At 47.6% G+C, this 19,131-nt stretch overlaps 1 protein-coding gene and 1 pseudogene across 4 annotated transcripts in view; one reads left to right on the forward strand and one right to left on the reverse strand.

Moving 5' to 3' along the window:
* LOC132808011 (zinc finger protein 229-like) overlaps positions 1-10,507 on the forward strand; it is a 33,159-nt gene extending 22,652 nt beyond the window's left edge. For 2 of the 4 annotated variants that reach the window (XM_060821903.1, XM_060821901.1), the window contains exons 2-4: positions 115-2,005; positions 5,139-5,257; positions 9,298-10,507. In XM_060821903.1, coding sequence (XP_060677886.1) covers positions 523-1,911 — 1,389 coding nt within the window. In that variant the 5' untranslated portion in view covers positions 115-522 and the 3' untranslated portion in view covers positions 1,912-2,005; positions 5,139-5,257; positions 9,298-10,507. Of the gene's footprint in view, positions 1-114; positions 2,370-5,138; positions 5,258-9,297 lie in introns of those variants that run through there. The other 2 variants (XM_060821904.1, XM_060821902.1) reach the window with 2 other exon arrangements.
* The window catches only part of LOC132807998 (zinc finger protein 208-like), a 216,732-nt pseudogene that overhangs the window by 62,309 nt on the left and 135,292 nt on the right, over positions 1-19,131 (reverse strand).

Here is a 19,131-nt window from a genome sequence, read left to right on the forward strand (position 1 = left end):
CTTTCAATTCTGTGGAATAACAAAAGAAAAGAATGTTCTGCAAAAAGTAGAATTGCTTGTTCAGAATTTCTACCCTGCACTGACAGTGATGACTTTTGTAATCTATTCTGACAGAATTTTTGAAGATTTGAAGAGGGAAGTTTTAAAATCAACAGATGAAGGGCTTATAACCGAAACATTGACCCTCCTGCTCCTCGGATGCTGCCTGACTCCCCTGTGATTTTCCAGTGCCACATTTTTCGACTGACTCTCCAGCATCTCCGGTCCTCACTTTGATGTCAATGTCTAACAGTCACTCAGTCCACTGGGGCTGGCAAAGATTTTCGCCGTGATTTCTGAGGGGGGAATCAAAGCTTTTTGGTTCCTGTCTGAGTATGTTTTCAGCATCAGTGGGACTGGACGAGAGACCCCACTGTTGCAGCGCACTGTGTGTGGAGCCTGAAACAGTTATACGGCCTGGGAAGGGGATTTCCCGGCAGGGAGGGGCTCTACACGTGTTTGTGTGCAGCTGAAGCTGTGGCCATGGAGAAACCCGAGGAATCCCGCCCTGTGGAGAAACCGTGGAAGTGTGGAGACTGTGGGAAAGGCTTCCGTTTCCTGTCTGCTCTGGAGATTCATCTGCGCAGTCACACCGGGGAGAGGCCATTCCCCTGCACCGACTGTGGGAAGGCCTTCAGACATTCCTCCCACCTGCTGGCCCACCAGCAGGACCACACGGGGGAAAAACCCTTCAGCTGCCCCGAGTGCGGGAAGGCCTTCGTGTTTTTCTCCGCCCTGTTGGCCCACCAGCGGGTCCACACAGGAGAGAGACCATTCAGCTGCCCAGAGTGCGGGAAGGCTTTTACCAACAACTCCAACCTGCGGACCCACCAGCGGATCCACATGGGGGAAAGGCCCTTCAGCTGCCCCAAGTGTGGGAAGGCCTTCAGCAACTCCTCCGCCCTGCTGTTCCACCAGCATGTTCACACCGGGGAGAGGCCGTTCACCTGCTCTCAGTGCGGGAAGGGCTTCACCTGCTCCTCTACCCTGCGGAGCCACCAGCGGGTCCACACAGGGGAGAGACCGTACGTCTGCTCTCAGTGCGGGAAGGGCTTCACCTGCTCCTCTACCCTGCGGAGCCACCAGCGGGTCCACACAGGGGAGAGACCGTACGTCTGCTCTCAGTGCGGGAAGGGCTTCATCTGCTCCTCCACCCTGATGAGGCACCAGCGAGTCCACACCGAGGAGAGGCCGTTCACCTGCTCTCAGTGCGGGAAGGGCTTCATGTGCTCCTCCGCCCTGCTGACCCACCAGCGGGTCCACACGGGGGAGAGGCCCTTCAGCTGCCCTGAGTGCGGGAAGGCCTTCAGGGATTCCTCCACCCTGCTGACCCACCAGCGGGTCCACACCGAGGAGAGGCCGTACATCTGCTCTCAGTGCGGGAAGGGCTTCAGGTATTCCTCCACCCTGCTGACCCACCAGCGGGTCCACACCGAGGAGAGGCCGTACATCTGCTCTCAGTGCGGGAAGGGCTTCATCTGCTCCTCCCACCTGCTGACCCACCAGAGGATCCACACCGGGGAGAGGCCGTTCAGCTGCCCCGAGTGCGGGAAGGCCTTCAGCAGATCTTCCTCCCTGCTGACCCACCAGCGGATCCACACTGGGGAGAGACCTTACACCTGCTCTCAGTGCGGGAAGGGCTTCAGCACATCCTCCACCCTGCTGACCCACCAGCGGGTCCACACCGGGGAGAGACCGTACACCTGCCCTCAGTGTGGGAAGGGCTTCAGCACATCTTCCTCCCTGCTGACCCACCAGCGGGTCCACACCGGGGAGAGGCCGTACATCTGCTCTCAGTGCGGGAAGGGCTTCACCTGCTCCTCCAACCTGCGGAGCCACCAGCGAGTTCACGTGCCATTGCAGGGGGATTGAAGGAGTGACGGCCGAGTCCCATTATCGATTGGACTATCAACCCGGTTCCGGGGACTCCCGGGTTTGAATCCCGCCACGACAGATGGCAGAATTGGTATTCGGTCAGAAATGTGGAATTCGGAATCTAACGATGAGACCATTTCAGGGAGGGAGTGGTGTGGGGGAGAAAGCCCCCATCTGATTCCCTCTCTCCCTTGTTAGGGAAGGGAACTGCCATTGTGGGAAAGGATACACTCAGCCGTTCCAGCTGCATCCTTTACCCGGTCTGGCCTACACGTGACTCCAGACCCACAGCAGTCTGGTTGACTCTACACTGCCCCTTCCTGGCAAAGGAGCGGGGAGAAACTTACTTGGAGACAGGGTATGGGTTGAAATTGCTGAGTGAGGCAATACTTCCTCCGGATTACGGCTGTACCAAGGATCCAATTTCAAAGGGACAGCTTGGTGCTGACCAATAGTAAAGACAGTGAGGGGGGTGGGGGGGCGTGGGGGTGACAGGGTAGGTGTGGTGTGTGCACTTTCACCTTGAGCTGTTCAAAAAGCAACTACTTTTTCTCTGCCTCTTTGCTGGGGGGATTTGAAGCTGTAACAAAGTTGGGTTGCAATAAAGGTTACCTGAACTTACCACCGGGCTCAGACTCATTGAAAGCTTTGAGCTGCAAGAGGTTTTTGTTTTAAAGCTGCTCATTTCTTTCAGCCTCCTGCACTAAATTTAGAACATAGAACAATCCAATGCAGAACAGGCCCTTCGGCCCTCGATGTTGCGCTGACCTATGAACTATTCTCAGCTCGTTCCCCTACACTATCCCAAAATCATCCATGCACTTATCTAAGGATTGTTTAAATCTCCCTAATGTGGCTGAGTTGACTACCTTAGCAGGTAGGGCATTCCACGCCCTTACCACTCTCTGTGTAAAGACCTTGCCTCTGACATCTGTCTTAAATCCATCACCCCTCAATTTGTAGTTATGCCCCCTCGTACAAGCTAACGTCATCACCCTAGGAAAAAGTCTTTCTCTGTCTACCCTATCAAATCCTCTGATCATCTTTTATGTCTCTATCAAATCCCCCCTTAACCGCCACCTTTCCAATGAGAAAAGACCCAAGTCTCTCAGCTCGAAATGTCGACTCTCTTGCTCCTTGGATGCTGCCTGACCTGCTGCGCTTTTCCAGCAACACATTTTCAGCTCATCAATATATAAGCCTCATGGAACAGCATCATAAGACACAGAACTTATATCAAAAGATCAGTGTCATGCAACTGATAGAATATATTGAACAAACTTAGATAGTCTTCATCTCTTAGAATGGGTGTGGGCTTTGGTTCATTAATATGTAACAATGTTCTTGAGATGACAAGGTTTTATAAAAGAAAGGCATCTCCGCTCAGACAATGCATTAAAGGTGTAAGATTTGAGTCTGACAGTATTCCAATCTTCAGTCAGACTGGTTCTGTTTCCAAAGTTGGAATTTGTAAAATATTACATGCATTGACTGCCTGCAGATTGTGTGCTTTTTGAACAAAATTGAATGTATCTGCAAATATAATTCTGCCAATACAATTTCACCCCAAAGAGTCGTGTGTGTGTGTGCATGAGAGAATGAGAGCGTGTGCATGTGAGTTTGTGTGTGTGTGCGCAGAAGTGTGTGTGTGCATACTTGGGAAAGTGAGTGTGTGATGGAGTATGAGGCTGTGAGTGTGAGAGTGTTGAGGGGTGTGTGTGTCTATCTGAGAAATAGAGTATGTGTGTGAGAGAGAAGCTTAATAAAAGCAAGGGGTTGCATTTTTTGCTAAAACAAGGACTTGTACAGATAAGGGTTGGGCCATGAGTCGTGTTATGGAACAGACAGACATGGGGCAGGGGTGTTCAGGGACATAGTTCTTTGGAGGTTGCATCACTGGTAGACAGGGTGGCTAAGGTGGCGTTTTGCAACATTGTCTTCATTGTTCACACCACTGAGGAGAGGGGTTGGGACATCATGTTGAGGTTGTACAGGATGTTGGTGAGGCCACTTTCAGAGTACTGAGTACAGTTCTGGTGGCCCTGTAATAGGAAGAATACTGTTAGAGAGGGTTTAATAAAGATTTACCAGGATGTTGTAAGTTCTGGAGGGTTTGAGTTCTAAGGAGAGGCTGGGACTTTATTCACTGGAGCACAGGAGGTTGGGGGGTGACCTCATTGAGATTGATAAAATCATGAGGAGTGGAGGGAAGGTGAATAGAAAATGGCTCTTGATAAGCGTAGGGGAACTCAAAACTAGGGGACTTTTTTTAAATATGAGGAGAGAGATTTAAAAGGAAGCGGAGGGGCAACGATTTGAAAGAGGGTGATTTACATGTGGAATGAACTTGCTGAGGATGTGGTCGATGCAGGTACAGTGACAACATTGAAACAGCATTTGGATGGGTACATGAATAGAAAGGTTTAGAGGGAAATGGGCCAAATGCAGGCAAGTGAGACTGGTTTAGTTTGGAATCCTGGTGGGCATGGACGAATTGGACCGAAGTGTCTGTTTCTGTGCTGTATACCTCTATTGAAACCGGCAGAATTCTGAAAGGGGCTTGACAGGATGGATGCAGATAAAATGCCTCTTTGTGGGGAGGGTCTCGAATTCCGACAATGTGGGAGCAGGCCATTCAACCCATCTATTTCATTCTGGCCCTCTGAACAGTATCCCACCCATACCCAACCCCTTACTCTGTACTTCCCATGGCCAATCCACCCTAGCCTGTACATCCCTGGTCACTATGGGTAACTTAGCACGGCCAATTCTCCCTATGACCTACACTCTAATCTAAACTCGTCGGGCGCCTGGGTGGTGGAGTTCTACTGGTCGTGGGGCGGCCCCTGTGTCAACTATGGGGCCACCTGGAAGGTACTGGGCCCGGGACGTGAAAGATGAGGCAGGTTGGGGGGAGGGCGGGGAAGGAATGTGGGGCCTGTCCTGTCATAGTCACATTTTACACTCACTTTCCATCTGCTTTTACTGGCGCTTGTGCTGTTTACCCCTCACTGTGTTTTTTAATCCTTGTGCTGTTTACCCCTCACTGTGTTTTTAATCCTTGTGCTGTTTACCCCTCACTGTGTGTTTTTAATCCTTGTGCTGTTTACCCCTCACTGTGTGTTTTTAATCCTTGTGCTGTTTACCCCTCACTGTGTTTTTTAATCCTTGTGCTGTTTACCCCTCACTGTTTTGATTAATCCTTGTGCTGTTCCTTGTGACAGTGCAGGGAGGAGAAGATGAAACGATGGATAGATCAGCCATGATCTTAATGAATGACGGAGCAGGCTCACTTGGAGCAACTGGAGTGAATCCAGAGAGGGAGTAGACTTTGCGACCTCAGGTATGTGTCTTGGTTACCCGGGTGAGGAGAGACAGAAGTTCAGGTTGGGACTGTTTTCTGTAGCTTGCCAGAGTCTGAGGACCTTGTACACTTTTATATCATCATGAGGGGCATGGATAGGTAAATAGACGTGGTATTTTCCTTTGGATGGGGCAGTCCAGAACTAGAGGGTAATAAGTTTAGGATCGAGAGTGTGGTGCTGCAGCAAGTCAGGCAGCATCCAAGGAGCAGGAAAACTGATGTTTCGGGGAAGCGCCCTTCATCAGGCAAGTGTGTGTGTGAGAGTTTGTGTTTAAGACTGTGCGCTGTGAGTGTGTATTTACATGTGTGCCTGCTTGATAAAGTGTGATTGTGATGGAGTATGAACTTCTGCGAGAGGGTGTGTGTGTTGAGGGGGTGGTGTATGTGTATGTCTGAGAGAGCGTGTGTGTGTATGAGAGAGGTATGGATATGTGAGGGGTTGCATTTTGCTAAAACAAAGGAGGGCAAGACTTGAACAGGTAATGGTAGGGCCCTGGGTCATGTTGTAGAACAGAGACCTGGAGGTGTTCAGGTTCATTGTTCTTGCAAGTTACATCACTGGTAGACAGGGGTGAAGAAGGTGTTCAGCACACTTGCCTTCATTGTTCACATGCTGAGTACAGGAGTTGGGACATCATGTTGGAGATGCACACAGAAAGTACATTACTCAGAGGGTGATAGGTGCCTGGAACACATTGCCAGCAGAGGTAGGGACGGTAGATTCATTCAAGGTGTATCCGAGCAGTAGGACAGTCGAAGTTTCGGGCACAAGCCCTTCATCAGGAATGATGCGTGGATGTTCCGAGGGGCATCAGTGTCCTTCTGTGCCAGTTGTCAGACAGGAGCAGCAGGCAATGAGCAAGGCAAGTGGTGTATTAGCAAGAGGAATTAAGTTCAGAAATGGGAATGTCATCCTGCAGTTAGGGGGTCATTTGAATAAATACAAGGCTGAGTTAATCTGATTTTTCAACGAGGAAGAAGAGGATGTTTATGGAGGAAGCAAGAAAATGGTTTTAAGACCAATTTAGAACAGTTCCAGAGTCAGACAACACAGAAACAGACCCTTCAGTCCAACTAAACCGTGCTGACTGTGTTCACAAACTAAACTAGTCCCACCTGTGTGTATTTGGCCCCTATCCCTCTGAACCTTTCCTATTCATGTCCTTATCCAAATGTCTTTTAAACCTTGTTACTGTACCTACATCCACCACCGTGTCTGGACATTGATTCCACACATAAACTACTCTCAAAAAAAAAGGCGCTACTCCAGTCTTTTGAAAATCTTTCTCCACTCCCCTTCCTCATTTGCTCCCTAATCTTGAAACCCCCATCCTAGGGAAAGGACACCTGCGGTACACCTCATCTACCCTCCTCAGGATTTTATGAACCTCTTTTAAGGTCACCTCTCAACCTCATGTGTTCCAGTGAAAAACGTCCCAGCCCTATCCACCTAGCTGTAGGTATATTCCTATCCAGTTATGAATTGTTCAATGCTGGTGCAGACTCAAAAGACCGAATGGTCTAGTCTTGCTCCCAACTCTCTCACTCTGTGTCCAGGACAGCAAGAGACCCTAAGTCAGAGGAGCAGAAATTAGGCCATTCAGTCCATCAGGTCTAATCACCCCATTCAATCGTGGCTGCTAGGTTTCTCAACCCCATTCTCCCCGTAACCCTCGATCCCCTTGATACTCAAGAGCCTATCTGTCTCAGTTTTAAATATCCCCAGTGACCTGGCCTCCACAGCCTTCTATGGAAATAGATTCCACAGATTCACCGCTCTCTGGCTGAAGAAGTTTCTCCTTTCTAAAAGGACTTCCCTTTACTCTAAGGCTGTGCCCTCTGGTCTGAGTCTGTCCTACCAATGGAAACATCTTCGCAATGCCCACTCTGTCTGGGCTGTTCAGGATTATGTATGTTTCATTTAGACCTCCCCCCACCCCCGACACCCACCACCCCTCCCGAGTGTGGGCCTATGAATCAGCATGAACCAGACCCTTCAGGATGAGGTACAGCAGGGATTAGGGTCAGTAAACTGAGAATGGAGGGAGAGTGTGTGGGATGGAGATTTTCAGCTTCTAGAGAATTAGAGAGAAAAGTGAGATCGCTATAAATTAGAATTGATCGGATGGGCCAAAGTGTGGTAGATGGAATTAAATGGTGAGAAATGTGAGTTGTTGCATTTGGGTCAAGCAATCCAGGCAGGAGTGACACAGTTAAGGGGAGTGTTGCAGAACAAAGAGACCTTGGAGGGCAGGGTCCATAGTTCCTTGAAAGTGGAGTCTCAGGTAGACAGGATAGTGAATGAGGCATTTGGTAGGATGGCCTTTATTGGTCAGAGAATTGAGTAGATGAGTTGGGAGGTCATGTTGTGGCTGTCCAGGATGTTGGTTTAAGCCAATTTTGGAATACTGCGTTCAGTTCTGGTCTCCCTGCTGTAGGAAAGATGTTATGAAACTTTGAAAGGGGTCAGAAAAGATTTGAGCTATAGGGAGAGGCTGAATAGGCCAGGGACATTTTCCATGGAGCATCAGAGGCTGAGGGGTAAACTTATAGACCTTTGTAATGGGCATGGATAGTGGGAGGAAACCTAAGGTCTTTTCCCCAGGGTAGGGGAGTCCAAGAAAACTAGAAGGCATATGTTTGAGGAGAGAGCAGAATGATTGAACTGGGGTCTGAGGGGCAACCTTTTCACACTGAGGGTGGTGCATGTATGGCATGAACTGCCAGAGGAAGTGGTGGAGACTGGCACAATTACAACATTTAAAAGGCATGTGGATGTCAGTCTGTTCTCAGCTCTGCTGGATTTCTGTTCTGGCTTTGACACCCCCCGCCACCTCCCTTTACACCTTCTGGGACAATAAAACATTCAGTCAATCAAGTCCCAACCCACAATCTCCCAGCCTGTGAACCATCCAGGCACAGTGTAGTCACAGCAGGGAATCAAACAAGAAAAATGAAACAACATTAGAAATAAATAGGTGCTCACGTTTAATGTTTATTCATTAGGAAGTAAACCAGAAATAGGGCTCTATTTGTATTTGCAGAATGATATTTGCAAATACATTGTATTTTGCTCAAAAAATACACAACCTGTAAGCAGTCAGTCCATGTAATATTTTGTAAATTCCACTTTGGAAATAGAACCAGTCTGACTCAAGACTGGGACACACAGACAGACTCTGACCTCACACCTTTAATGCATTGTGTGAACTGAAATGTCACATTTTGCGATAAAACCTCGAGTTATCCTGATAAGGTGCCGTGCAGGAAGGTCTGGGATTTACATGTGAGTGATAGCTGCAACCCAGTCTAAAAAATGAAAGACTTGACAATCCAGGTTTGTTCAATATATCATTTCGGTGGCAGGACACTACAATGTTTTTCTATACGTTGTGTCTTATGATCTTATTCTCCACAACCACCTGAAGGATCAGCGCTCTGAAAGCGAGTGCTTCCAAATAAACCTGTTGAACACTCACCTGGTGGTGTGATGTTTTAACTTTGTCCAGGTTAGGATGGATTGACCGTGCCCAGAGATGTGCAGGTTAGGTGCATTAATCAGGGGGTAAACGTAGAGCAGTAGGGGTAGGGGAATAGGTGTGGGTCTGTTACCCTTCAGAGGGTCGGTATGGATTTGTGGGGCTGAGTGGCCTGCTTTTACACTCTGGGGATTCTCTGAAGGGAAGGGATTGGCACAAACTCTTTTTTTTGGCTTCCCAAAATCAGACTTCCTCACCTCTCAGCAGTATCCCAGTGTTGTGAAAGATATTAACTTTCAGGTGGAGTTATCCAAAATTCAGAGAGATGTCAGTCTTGCCGTTTTTGCTTTTCTGCCCCTGGAAGACCCTGAATCAGCACCTTCAGGGGAATGAGTTAGATCAGAGTGAGAACATAGGGGGAGAGAGAGTGGGATGGTGCTTTCAATTTTGTGGAATGACAAAAGAAAATATTCCGCAGAAAGGACAATTCCTACCCTGCACTGACAGTGATGACTTTTATAATTTCTTTTTACATTTCAGGATCTGAAGATGGAAGTTTCAAAATCAACAGATGAAGGCCTTATGCCCAAAACGTCGACTCTCCTGCTCCTCGGATGCTGCCTGACCTGCTGTGCTTTTCTAGCACCGCACTTACTGACTCTGACTCTCCAGCGTCTGCAGTCCTTACTTTGACGTCCATGTCTGACAGTCATTCAATCCATCGGGACCGCAACAGTTTTCAACTATGATTCTGTGAGAAGGAGCAAAGCCTTTTGGTTCCTGTTTGGGTACGTTTTCAGCATCAGTGGGACTGGATGAGAGACCCTACCGTTGCAGTGCACTGAGTGAGGAGCGTGTAACAGCTATACGGTTTGGAAAGAGGAATTCACGGTGGAGAGAAGCTCCACATGCGTTTGTGTGGGGCTGAAGCTTCGGCCATGGAGAAACCCGAGGAATCCCGCCCCGTGGAGAAACCATGGAAGTGTGGCGACTGTGGGAAAGGCTTGTTTCCCGTCTGCTCTGGAGACTCATTGGCGCAGTCACACTGGAGAGAGGCCGTTCCCCTACCCTGACTGCGGGAAGGGCTTCAGCGATTCCTCAAACCTCCAGACCCACCAGTGGATCTACATGGGGAAGACGCCCTTAAGCTGCCCCGAGTGCAGGAAGGCCTTTACCCAGGCCACCTCCTTGCTGACCTCCCAGCGGGATCACGTGGCATTGCAGGGGAATTGAAAGAAAGACGGCCGAGTGCCTTGACCAACTGGACTATCAACCCAGTTCCAGTGGCTCCCGAGTTCGATTCCCACCGCGACAGATGGTGGAATTGGAATTTGGTCAGAAATCTGGAGTTCAGAATCTAACGGTGAAACCATTGTCGGTGGGGTGGGGGTGGAAGAAAACCCCCATCTGATTCACTCAGTTCTTTTTTAGGGAAGACTTGAGCAGTTATTAGAGCAGTCGTCCCAGCTGCATCCTTTACCCGGTCTGGCCTACACGTGACTCCAGACCCACAGTAGTCTGGTTGACTCTACGCTGCTCATCCAACTTACTTGGATACAGGTTGAAATTGCTGAGTGAGGCAATACATCCTCCAGGTTAAGGCTATACCAAGGATCCAATTACAAAGGGACAACTCAGTGGTGACCAATAATGGAGAAAGTGAGGGGTTGCACTTTGACCTTGAGCTGTTTTTAAAACATTGCTACTTTTTCTACACCTTTCTGCTGGGAGATTCTGAAGCTGTAACAAAGTTGGGTCACAATAAAGATTACCTGAACTTCACACTGAGCTCAGACTCTCAATGACAGCTTTAAACTGCAACAGGTTTTTGGTTTAAAACTGCTGATTTCTTACAGGAGAAAGTGAGAACTGCAGATGCTGGAGATCAGGATCAAGATTAGAGTGGTGCTGGCAAAGCACTGCAGGTCAGGCAGCGTCCGAGGAGCAGGAAAATCGACATTTCGGGTTTGCTCCAGACTGCAACCTCCTTACTCTGTCAACCATCTGTGAGTAAGGTACTCTCTTCACAATTCCTTTTCCATTTTTTTCATTCTGGGCTTCAATTTATGACTTGCAGCAACTGAAAGGAAAGAGAATGATTCCATGGAATGGACAGATCGGGAAAAGTTTGTTTATAAACAGTGTTTCATGTATTGAGTGAATATAAAGAGGAAGTGGTGGATGCACGTTCAGATGCAACGTTTAAAAGACATGTGGATAAATACATGAATAGGGAAGGTGTGGAGGTATATGGGCCAAACACTGGCAAGTGGCACTAGTTTAGTTTGAGAACATAGTCAGCATGGAATAGTTGGACTGAAGGGTCCGTTTCTGTGCTGTCTGACCGTAACCCTTCGATTGGGACAACATCTGTCATGGTCTTAAAATCATTTTCTTGCCTTGCACTTTAAATGTGGTTCCTGTACCTGCATCCAACACATAAACCACAAAAAAAACCCTCATGCACACAACATAAAAATCCACACTTTATTGTTCAAAAATCAGATGAACTCAGCCTTGAATAAATTCAATGACTCCCTAACTGCAGGAAGACATCCCCAGTTCTAATCTCAGTTCAGCCTGCTAATATACCACTTGCCTTGCTGCACCTGTCTGACAACTGGCATTGACTGATGTAGAAGGATGCTGCTAATCAAAGCACTGATCACAGGCTAGTCTGGTTTCAGGACCTGATTTCTCTATCCTCTGTTGATCTCCCTGTTCCCACAGACTAAGATGTCGGTCTGTTCTCAGCTCTGCTGGATTTCTACTAAAGCTTTGACCCCGCCTTTTATAACTTCTGGAACGATAAAATATTCAATCAAGACCCAAGCCACAATCTCCCAGCCTGTCAACTATCCTAATACAAGGTGTAGTCATAGCAGGGAATCAAACAAGAAAAATGAAACAAAATCATAAATAAATAGGTGCACGTGCTTAAGTTTTGCTCATGAGGAAGTAAACCAGAGATAGGGGACTCCCAGGAATCTTAGTGAAGGTTTACAGGTTTGTGAAGGTTTGTAGCTCAGGTTGAGGTTTAGGGTGTAGGTTTGCTCGCTGAGCTGTAGGTTTGATATCCAGTCGTTTCATTACCTGGCTAGGTAACATCATCAGTGGTGACCTCCAAATGAAGCGAAGCTGTTGTCTCCTGCTTTCTATTTATATGTTTGTCCTGGATGGGGTTCCTGGGGTTTGTGGTGATGTCATTTCCTGTTCATTTTCTGAGGGGTTGATAGATGGTATCGAGATCTGTGTGTGTGTTTATGGCATTGTGGTTGGAGTGCCAGGCCTCTCGGAATTCTCTGGCATGTCTTTGCTTAGTCTGTCCCAGGATGGATGTTGTCCCAATCGAAGTGGTGGTTTTTTTTCATCCACATGAAGGGTTACGAGGCATAGAGGGTCGTGTCTTTTTGTGGCTAGCTGGTGTTCGTGTATCCTGGTGACTAACTTTCTTCCTGTTTGTCCTTCGTAGTGTTGGTGGCAGTCCTTGCAAACCCCCGGAGTATGGGTCTGGGTGGTATACGCGTCGGCGGGTCGGTGTGGACATGTTGGGCCGAAGGGCCTGTTTCCACACTGCAAGTAATCCAATCTAATCTAAAAAGATTTACAAGGATCTTGCCAAGACTGGAGGATTTAAGCTATAGGGAGAGACAGAACAGGCTGGGGCTGTTTTCCCTGGCTGAGGGGTGACCTTAGAGGTTTATAAAATCATGAGGGGCATGGATAGGATAGATAGACAAAGTCTTTTCCATGGGATGGGAGAGTCCAGAACTAGAGGTCATAGGTTTAGGGTGAGAGGGGAAAGATATGAAAGAGACCTAAGGGGAAACCTTTTCATTTAGAGGGTGGTACGTGTATGGAATGAGCTGCCAGAAGAAGTGGTGGAGGCTGGTACAATTGCAACATTTAAAAGGCAACTGGGGGGATATGGGCCCCGTGCTGGCAGGTGGGACTAGATTGGGTTGGGATATCTGGTCGGCATATACGAGTTGTCCAGGTTCAGGTGGATTGACAGGACTAAAATACCCATAGTGCCCAGGGATGTGCAGGTTAGGTGCATTAGTCAGGGGTAAATGTTGAGCAATAGGGGTAAGGGGAATTGCGCGGTGGGTTACCCTTTGGAGGATCGGTGTGTAGTCTTTGGGTCGAGTGGCCTGCTTCCACACTGTGGGGAGTCTCTGAAGGGGAAGGGATTTTTGTAAACTGTGCAAGGCAATGCAGGCGTAGTGCGGGGGCCTGCTGTTGGCCTTGCCCTGCCCCTTGCTCCTCCCCCTGTTGTTGAGCTGTCTAAAAAACAGCTACTCTTTCTCTGCCCTTTTGCTGGGGGCATCTGAAGCTGTAACAATGTTGGGCCACAATAAAGGTAACCAGAATGTACTGCTGGGCTCAGGCTCTCATTGAAAGCTCCAAGCGGTTTTTGTTTTAAAGCTGCTCATTTCTTGCAGCCTCCTGCACTAAGTTTCCAATGTCGTGTATCAGATGGAGCAGTGAATGAGTAGCTGGTTTCATGAGAAATTATAAACTTTTCAGGAGTGCAGGCACTGCATCGTTTCATTGGCAGTTTACTGGCAGCATCGGGAGGTATGGGCTGTGTTCATTAGAAAGGAGGTGGAGGTGCTGCTGTTGGACTAGGTGGGACAAGGTTTAAAAATCACAACACCGGGTTATAGTCCAACACTTTTATTTGGAAGCACTAGCTTTCGGAGTGCTGCTCCTTCATCGGGTAGATGTGGAGCAGGATCATAAGACACAGAGTTCAGAGCAAAAGGTCACAGTGTCATGCAACTGATATGATATATTGACAAATGTAGATTGATGTTAAGCATTCAGCACACTTACCTTAATTGTTCACACCATTGAATAAAGGAGTTGGGACATCATGTTGAAGTTGTACAGGATGTTGGTGAAGTCACTTGTAGAGTACTGAGAAGGCTTCTGGTGGCCCTGTAATAGGAAGAATACTATTACAGAGGGTTCAGTAAAGATTTACCAGGATGTTGCCAGGACTGGAGGGTTTGAGTTGTAAGGAGAAGCCGAGACTGTCTTCACTGGAGCACAGGAGGTTGAGGGGTGACCTCATTGAGATTGATATAATCATGAGGGCTCTATGTAACATGAACATCAAATAGCGAGGAGTCTGCACAGTTATGTCAAGTGAGTGGGGGGGAAATTGTGGCATTTGGACACTTTACATCCATCAGAAACAGCATCTCCATACAGCATACTGTGCATGTCAGGTGGGGTGCCAGAAGACTGGAGGTTGGCTCATGTGGTGCCACAGTTTAAGAAGGGTGGTAAGGACAAGCCAGGGAACAATAGACCAGTGTGCCTGACATCAGTGGTGGGCACATTGTTGGAGGGAATCCTGAGGGACAGGACTCTACCTTCATCTAGGTGGATGGGCTGGGACTTTTTCACTGGAGCATTGGAAGTGGAGATGTGACCTCATCAACGTTTATAAAATCATGAGGGGAGAGATGAGGTGAACGAAGGGTGTCCTTCCCCTAGGGTTGGGGTTTCAAGATTAGGGAGCAAATTTTGACGGTGACAGGAGAAAAAGATTTTAAAAAGAAGGGCACAATTTTTTTTACACAGAGTGGAACCACGTGAGGACTAAATGTCTAGAGGAAGTAGTGGATGCAGGTACAGTAACGTCATGAGTAGGAAAGGTTTGGAGGGATATGGGCCGAAACATTGGCAGGTGGGACTGGGTTAGTTTGAGAACATAGTCAGCATTAACTAGTTGGACTGAAGGGTGTGTTTCTCTGCTGTCTGACTCTGGAACTGTCTTAAAACTGGATACTGGTATTAAAACCATTTTCTTGCCTTCCCCCACAAGCATCCACATCAAAATCATGTGAACTCAGCCTTGAATATATTCAATGACCCCCTAACTGCTGGAAGACATTCCCACTTCTGAACTCAATTCCTCTTGCTAATACACCACTTGCCTTGCTCATTGCCTGCTGCACCTGTCTGACAACTGGCACAGAAGGACACTGATGCCCCTCTGAACATCCACGCATCATTCCTGATGAAGAGCTTGTGCCCAAAACTTCGACTGACCTACTGCTCGGATGCACTTGAATGAATCTACTGTCCCTTCCTCTGCTGGCAATGCGTTCCATGCCCCTTCCCACTCCCCTTCTGACAAATTGGAGGAACAAAACCTCATCTTGTCTGAACAGTCCACAGCCCGGAGGACTCGACACTGAGTTCTCCAATTTCAAATAATCTCCCATGCCATCCCCCAACTCACTTCCCAGCCCCTTCCACTCTTCCCTGCCAACTAGATTCCTTCCTCCCATTCAACAACCAGGTTATGGGGGTAAGGCAGGAACAGGATACTGATTGAGGATGATCAGCTATGATCATAATGAATGGTGGTGCTGGCTCGAAGGGCAGAAGAGCTGACTCCTGCATCTATTGTCTATTGTACCCTCCACTTGGCTTCACCTATCGTCACTTCATCACCCTGCCCCCAGCACACCCTTGTTCCACAGCTCTCCCTATACCCACCCCCAATCCTGAACAAGGGTTACACCACATACCTCTACTTCTCCATCTCCTGATACTGCCTGGCTTGCTGCGTTCTTCCAGTCTCCTGCCTGTCTATTTTGCCAATTGAGACAAAGGCTTGGACTAACTTTTCCAGAGTCTGTCCCCTCGCTGGATTCACTCCCATTCCTTTCAGTTGCTCCAAGTCAACAATTGAACCCCAGAATGAAACTTAAATGGAAAAGGTGGTGAGAAAACAGAATGCTGTACTCACAGATGTTGGACAGAGGAAGGAAGCTGCAGTCTGAGTGAAGCTCAACCGTCATTGAGAGAGAGGAGGGGCAGGAACTTCAGACCTCATGACTAATAGGGGAGCTCCGAATGGCAGGAGGACAAGTCTCCTTCCGGTTCTCCAGTGATCCTTATTTGTCCATCATAAGTCGGTTTTGCCCCTTTTCAGCCGACAATGTGGAACACGCCCAATGTTCTGGTGACATTGGCAAACAGGTGCCCTGCTTGTTGACACCGAGGAGTGGACACAATATGCTCTGCAGCAATGCTGGTGTTATTGACAGATTTGAAGTTTCCAAATGTCTATCGGAGATCAAAAAGGGCAGAGTGATAGTTTTTTCCCCCATGTGGCTCGATATTTGATTGAGCAGCCAGACAAATGCAAAAGCAATGTTTTTAAGTCTTTTCCTCCGTGTTGGGGTGACCTTCACAACTAGAGGACATAGGTTTAGGGTGAGGCCACAAATATATAAAAGGTACCTGAAGGGCAATGTTTCCATGAAGAAGGGTGGTGCAGGTATGGAATGAGCTGCCAGAGGAAGTGGTGGAGGCCGGTATAATTACAGCCTTTAAAAGGTATCTGGATGGGTATATGAATAGGAATGGTTTAGAGGGATATAGTGCTGGCAAAGGGGACTTGATTCATGTAGGATATCTGGTTGGCGTGGACAGGTTGGACTGAAGGGGTATGTTTCCGTGCTGTACATCTCTATGACTAAATAATAAAGTCAACTTTTCCAATGAACAAACTATCTCCATGTTAACAAGGCTTAGTGCACAACCTGCTTTACTAACCATTCTCAACAGGTCCTGCCCCTTCAATGACTGAGGAACATGTACATGCTGGTGCATAGTATCCTTCACTAGTATTTACACACTACCCTCAGCAATTGCACAAGTAACAGCAAAGAGTAAACAGCACAAGGATTAAACACACAGTGAGGGGTAAACAGCACAAGGATTAAACACACAGTGAGGGGCAAACAGCACAAGGATTAAACACACAGTGAGGGCAAACAGCACAAGGATTAAACACACAGTGAGGGGTAAACAGCACAAGGATTAAACACACTGAGGGGTAAACAGCACAAGGATTAAACACACAGTGAGGGGTAAACAGCACAAGGATTAAACACACAGTGAGGGGTAAACAGCACAAGCGCCAGTAAAAGCAGATGGAAAGTGAGTGTAAAATACCGGTGTCTGCCCCGGGCCGCACGGCGCCATTTTCCTAACGGCCGCCCTCCCGCCGCTTCCTCGCTCGAGCGACTTCTCCTCCCAACCGCCTTCGCCCCCGCGTGACGTCTGCACGGGGGGATGGGCGGGGCCGGGGGAGCCTCACCGTCACCAAGCAACAGCCACCTCGCGCTACAACTGCTCATTCACAAAAACAAACTCTCCTGTCTCGCTCTGCAGCTGCAGGGGGGGACACTGCCACGTTTCGAGGAGCCCTGTCTACATTGGGAAAGCTCACCGCTCCATTTAAACACATATTCCCACATCTAACGGAACGGCCTCATATCTAAAGGGGGCAATCTGCATTTTAAAGGGACATGGACATTTTAACGGTATTTCCGCAAATACAGGGATGTAAATGGACGAGATTACATTTCAAAGGGATGTGGCACATTCAAAGGGATATCTTAATATGTAAAGTGACGCAGTTATATCTAAATGAATCTACATTTCGAAGAGACGTTGCCCTGTTTATAAGTAGAGACAATAGGTGTGAATTCTGTCTGTGTCCCAATGTTGAGTCAAACTGACATTTTTCTCAGAAAAGCTCTGCACTTAAATTACATTCTTGAGAAGGTAATTTATAGATTAGAGTGTAGGTTAGGGAGAATTGGCCGTGCTAAGTTACCCATAGTGACCAGGGATGTACAGGTTAGGGTGGATTGGCCATGGGAAATACGGAGTAAGGGGTTGGGTATGGGTGGGATACTGTTCAGAGGGCCAGAGTGAGATAGATGGGTTGAATGGCCTGCTTCCACATTGTCGGAATTCGAGACCCTCCCCACCAAGAGGCATTTTATGAGATGCTGCCTAACCTGCTGTGCTTTGACCAGCAACACATTTGCAGCTGCATCTATCCTGTCAAGCCCCTTTCAGAATTCTACCGGTTTCAATAGAGGTATACAGCACAGAAACAGACACTTCGGTCCAATTCGTCCATGCCGACCAGGATTCCAAACTAAACCAGTCCCACTTGATATGGGTGATGTAATTTCTGCAGTTACACACACTCCCACACACATTCTCTCTCTCTCTCTCACACATCACACACACACTCTCACACACACACACACACACTCTCTCACACACACACTCTCTCTCTCTCTCTCACACACTCACACACACACTCTCTCTCTCACACACACACACACACACTCTCTCTCTCACACACACACACACTCTCTTTCTCACACACACACACTCTCACACACACTCTCTCTCTCACACACACACACACACTCTCTCTCACACACACACTCACACACACACACACTCTCTCTCTCACACACTCACACACACACTCTCTCTCACACACACACACTCTCTCTCACACACACACTCTCTCACACACACACACTCTCTCACACACACACACACTCTCTCTCACACACACACACTCTCTCTCACACACACTCACACTCTCACACACACACACTCTCTCTCACACACACACACTCTCTCTCACACACACTCACACTCTCACACACACACACTCTCTCTCACAGACACACACTCTCTCACACACACACACTCACACACACTCTCACACACACATCACACACACACAGTGAAGTAATTTTTGCAGTTTAACTAAGGATTAATAAGTAAGGGCTAACTGTGAGACTAAAAGCAAGCAGGCCTGCTTGAAAAATATGAAGGAACTGTTATGTTAAAAAAAACATGGTGAATTGTGACCTTGGATCAAGCTGACATAAGTTATTAATTAAAACTAGGCTGTTATGAAGCTAAGTAACCTTGAGCAAGATACAATAGAAGCCTTTAGAATGTAAAAGACATACAGATAACCAATGAATGCTTTAGCCAGCAGAATTGTTAAAATGATGTAATGGTTAAGACACAGATGACCAGAGTACAATAGAGGTCCTTTAGAATATTAGAAACATTAGCCAGCAGAATTGTTAAAAACAATATAATGTTTAAGAACATACACTAGTCAGAATTATGCTGCTATTCCTGTTACTTCTGAGTTTTGCTCATATATCTTTTTCAGATGTTGTGTTAATGATTTCTGTTTCTGAATTTCCACAAGTTATAAAGGTCGATGCTTGCAGCCTAGTAGAATACCCAGATGTAGAGTTTCAAAGGGAATATCTTTCCTCCAAAATATTTCTTCACACCCTACCGAACACAAGGTTTGGGTCGCAAAAGCCACCACCTGGCATCACTATCCATAGAGCCCCCTTCAGCCCAGCTCTGGACTGTCTTGACAGGAAGTGTCACCCAATATATCTCACCATTAAAAATACCTCCTCTGAAGATTCCTTTCCCCGTAAAAATGGGTCCCGACTCCTTAGTACCGATTTAAAGATAGAAATGACAGCGTATGGG

Source organism: Hemiscyllium ocellatum (genome assembly GCF_020745735.1).
Source record: "Hemiscyllium ocellatum isolate sHemOce1 chromosome 27 unlocalized genomic scaffold, sHemOce1.pat.X.cur. SUPER_27_unloc_3, whole genome shotgun sequence".
Taxonomy (NCBI): Eukaryota; Metazoa; Chordata; class Chondrichthyes; order Orectolobiformes; family Hemiscylliidae; genus Hemiscyllium; species Hemiscyllium ocellatum.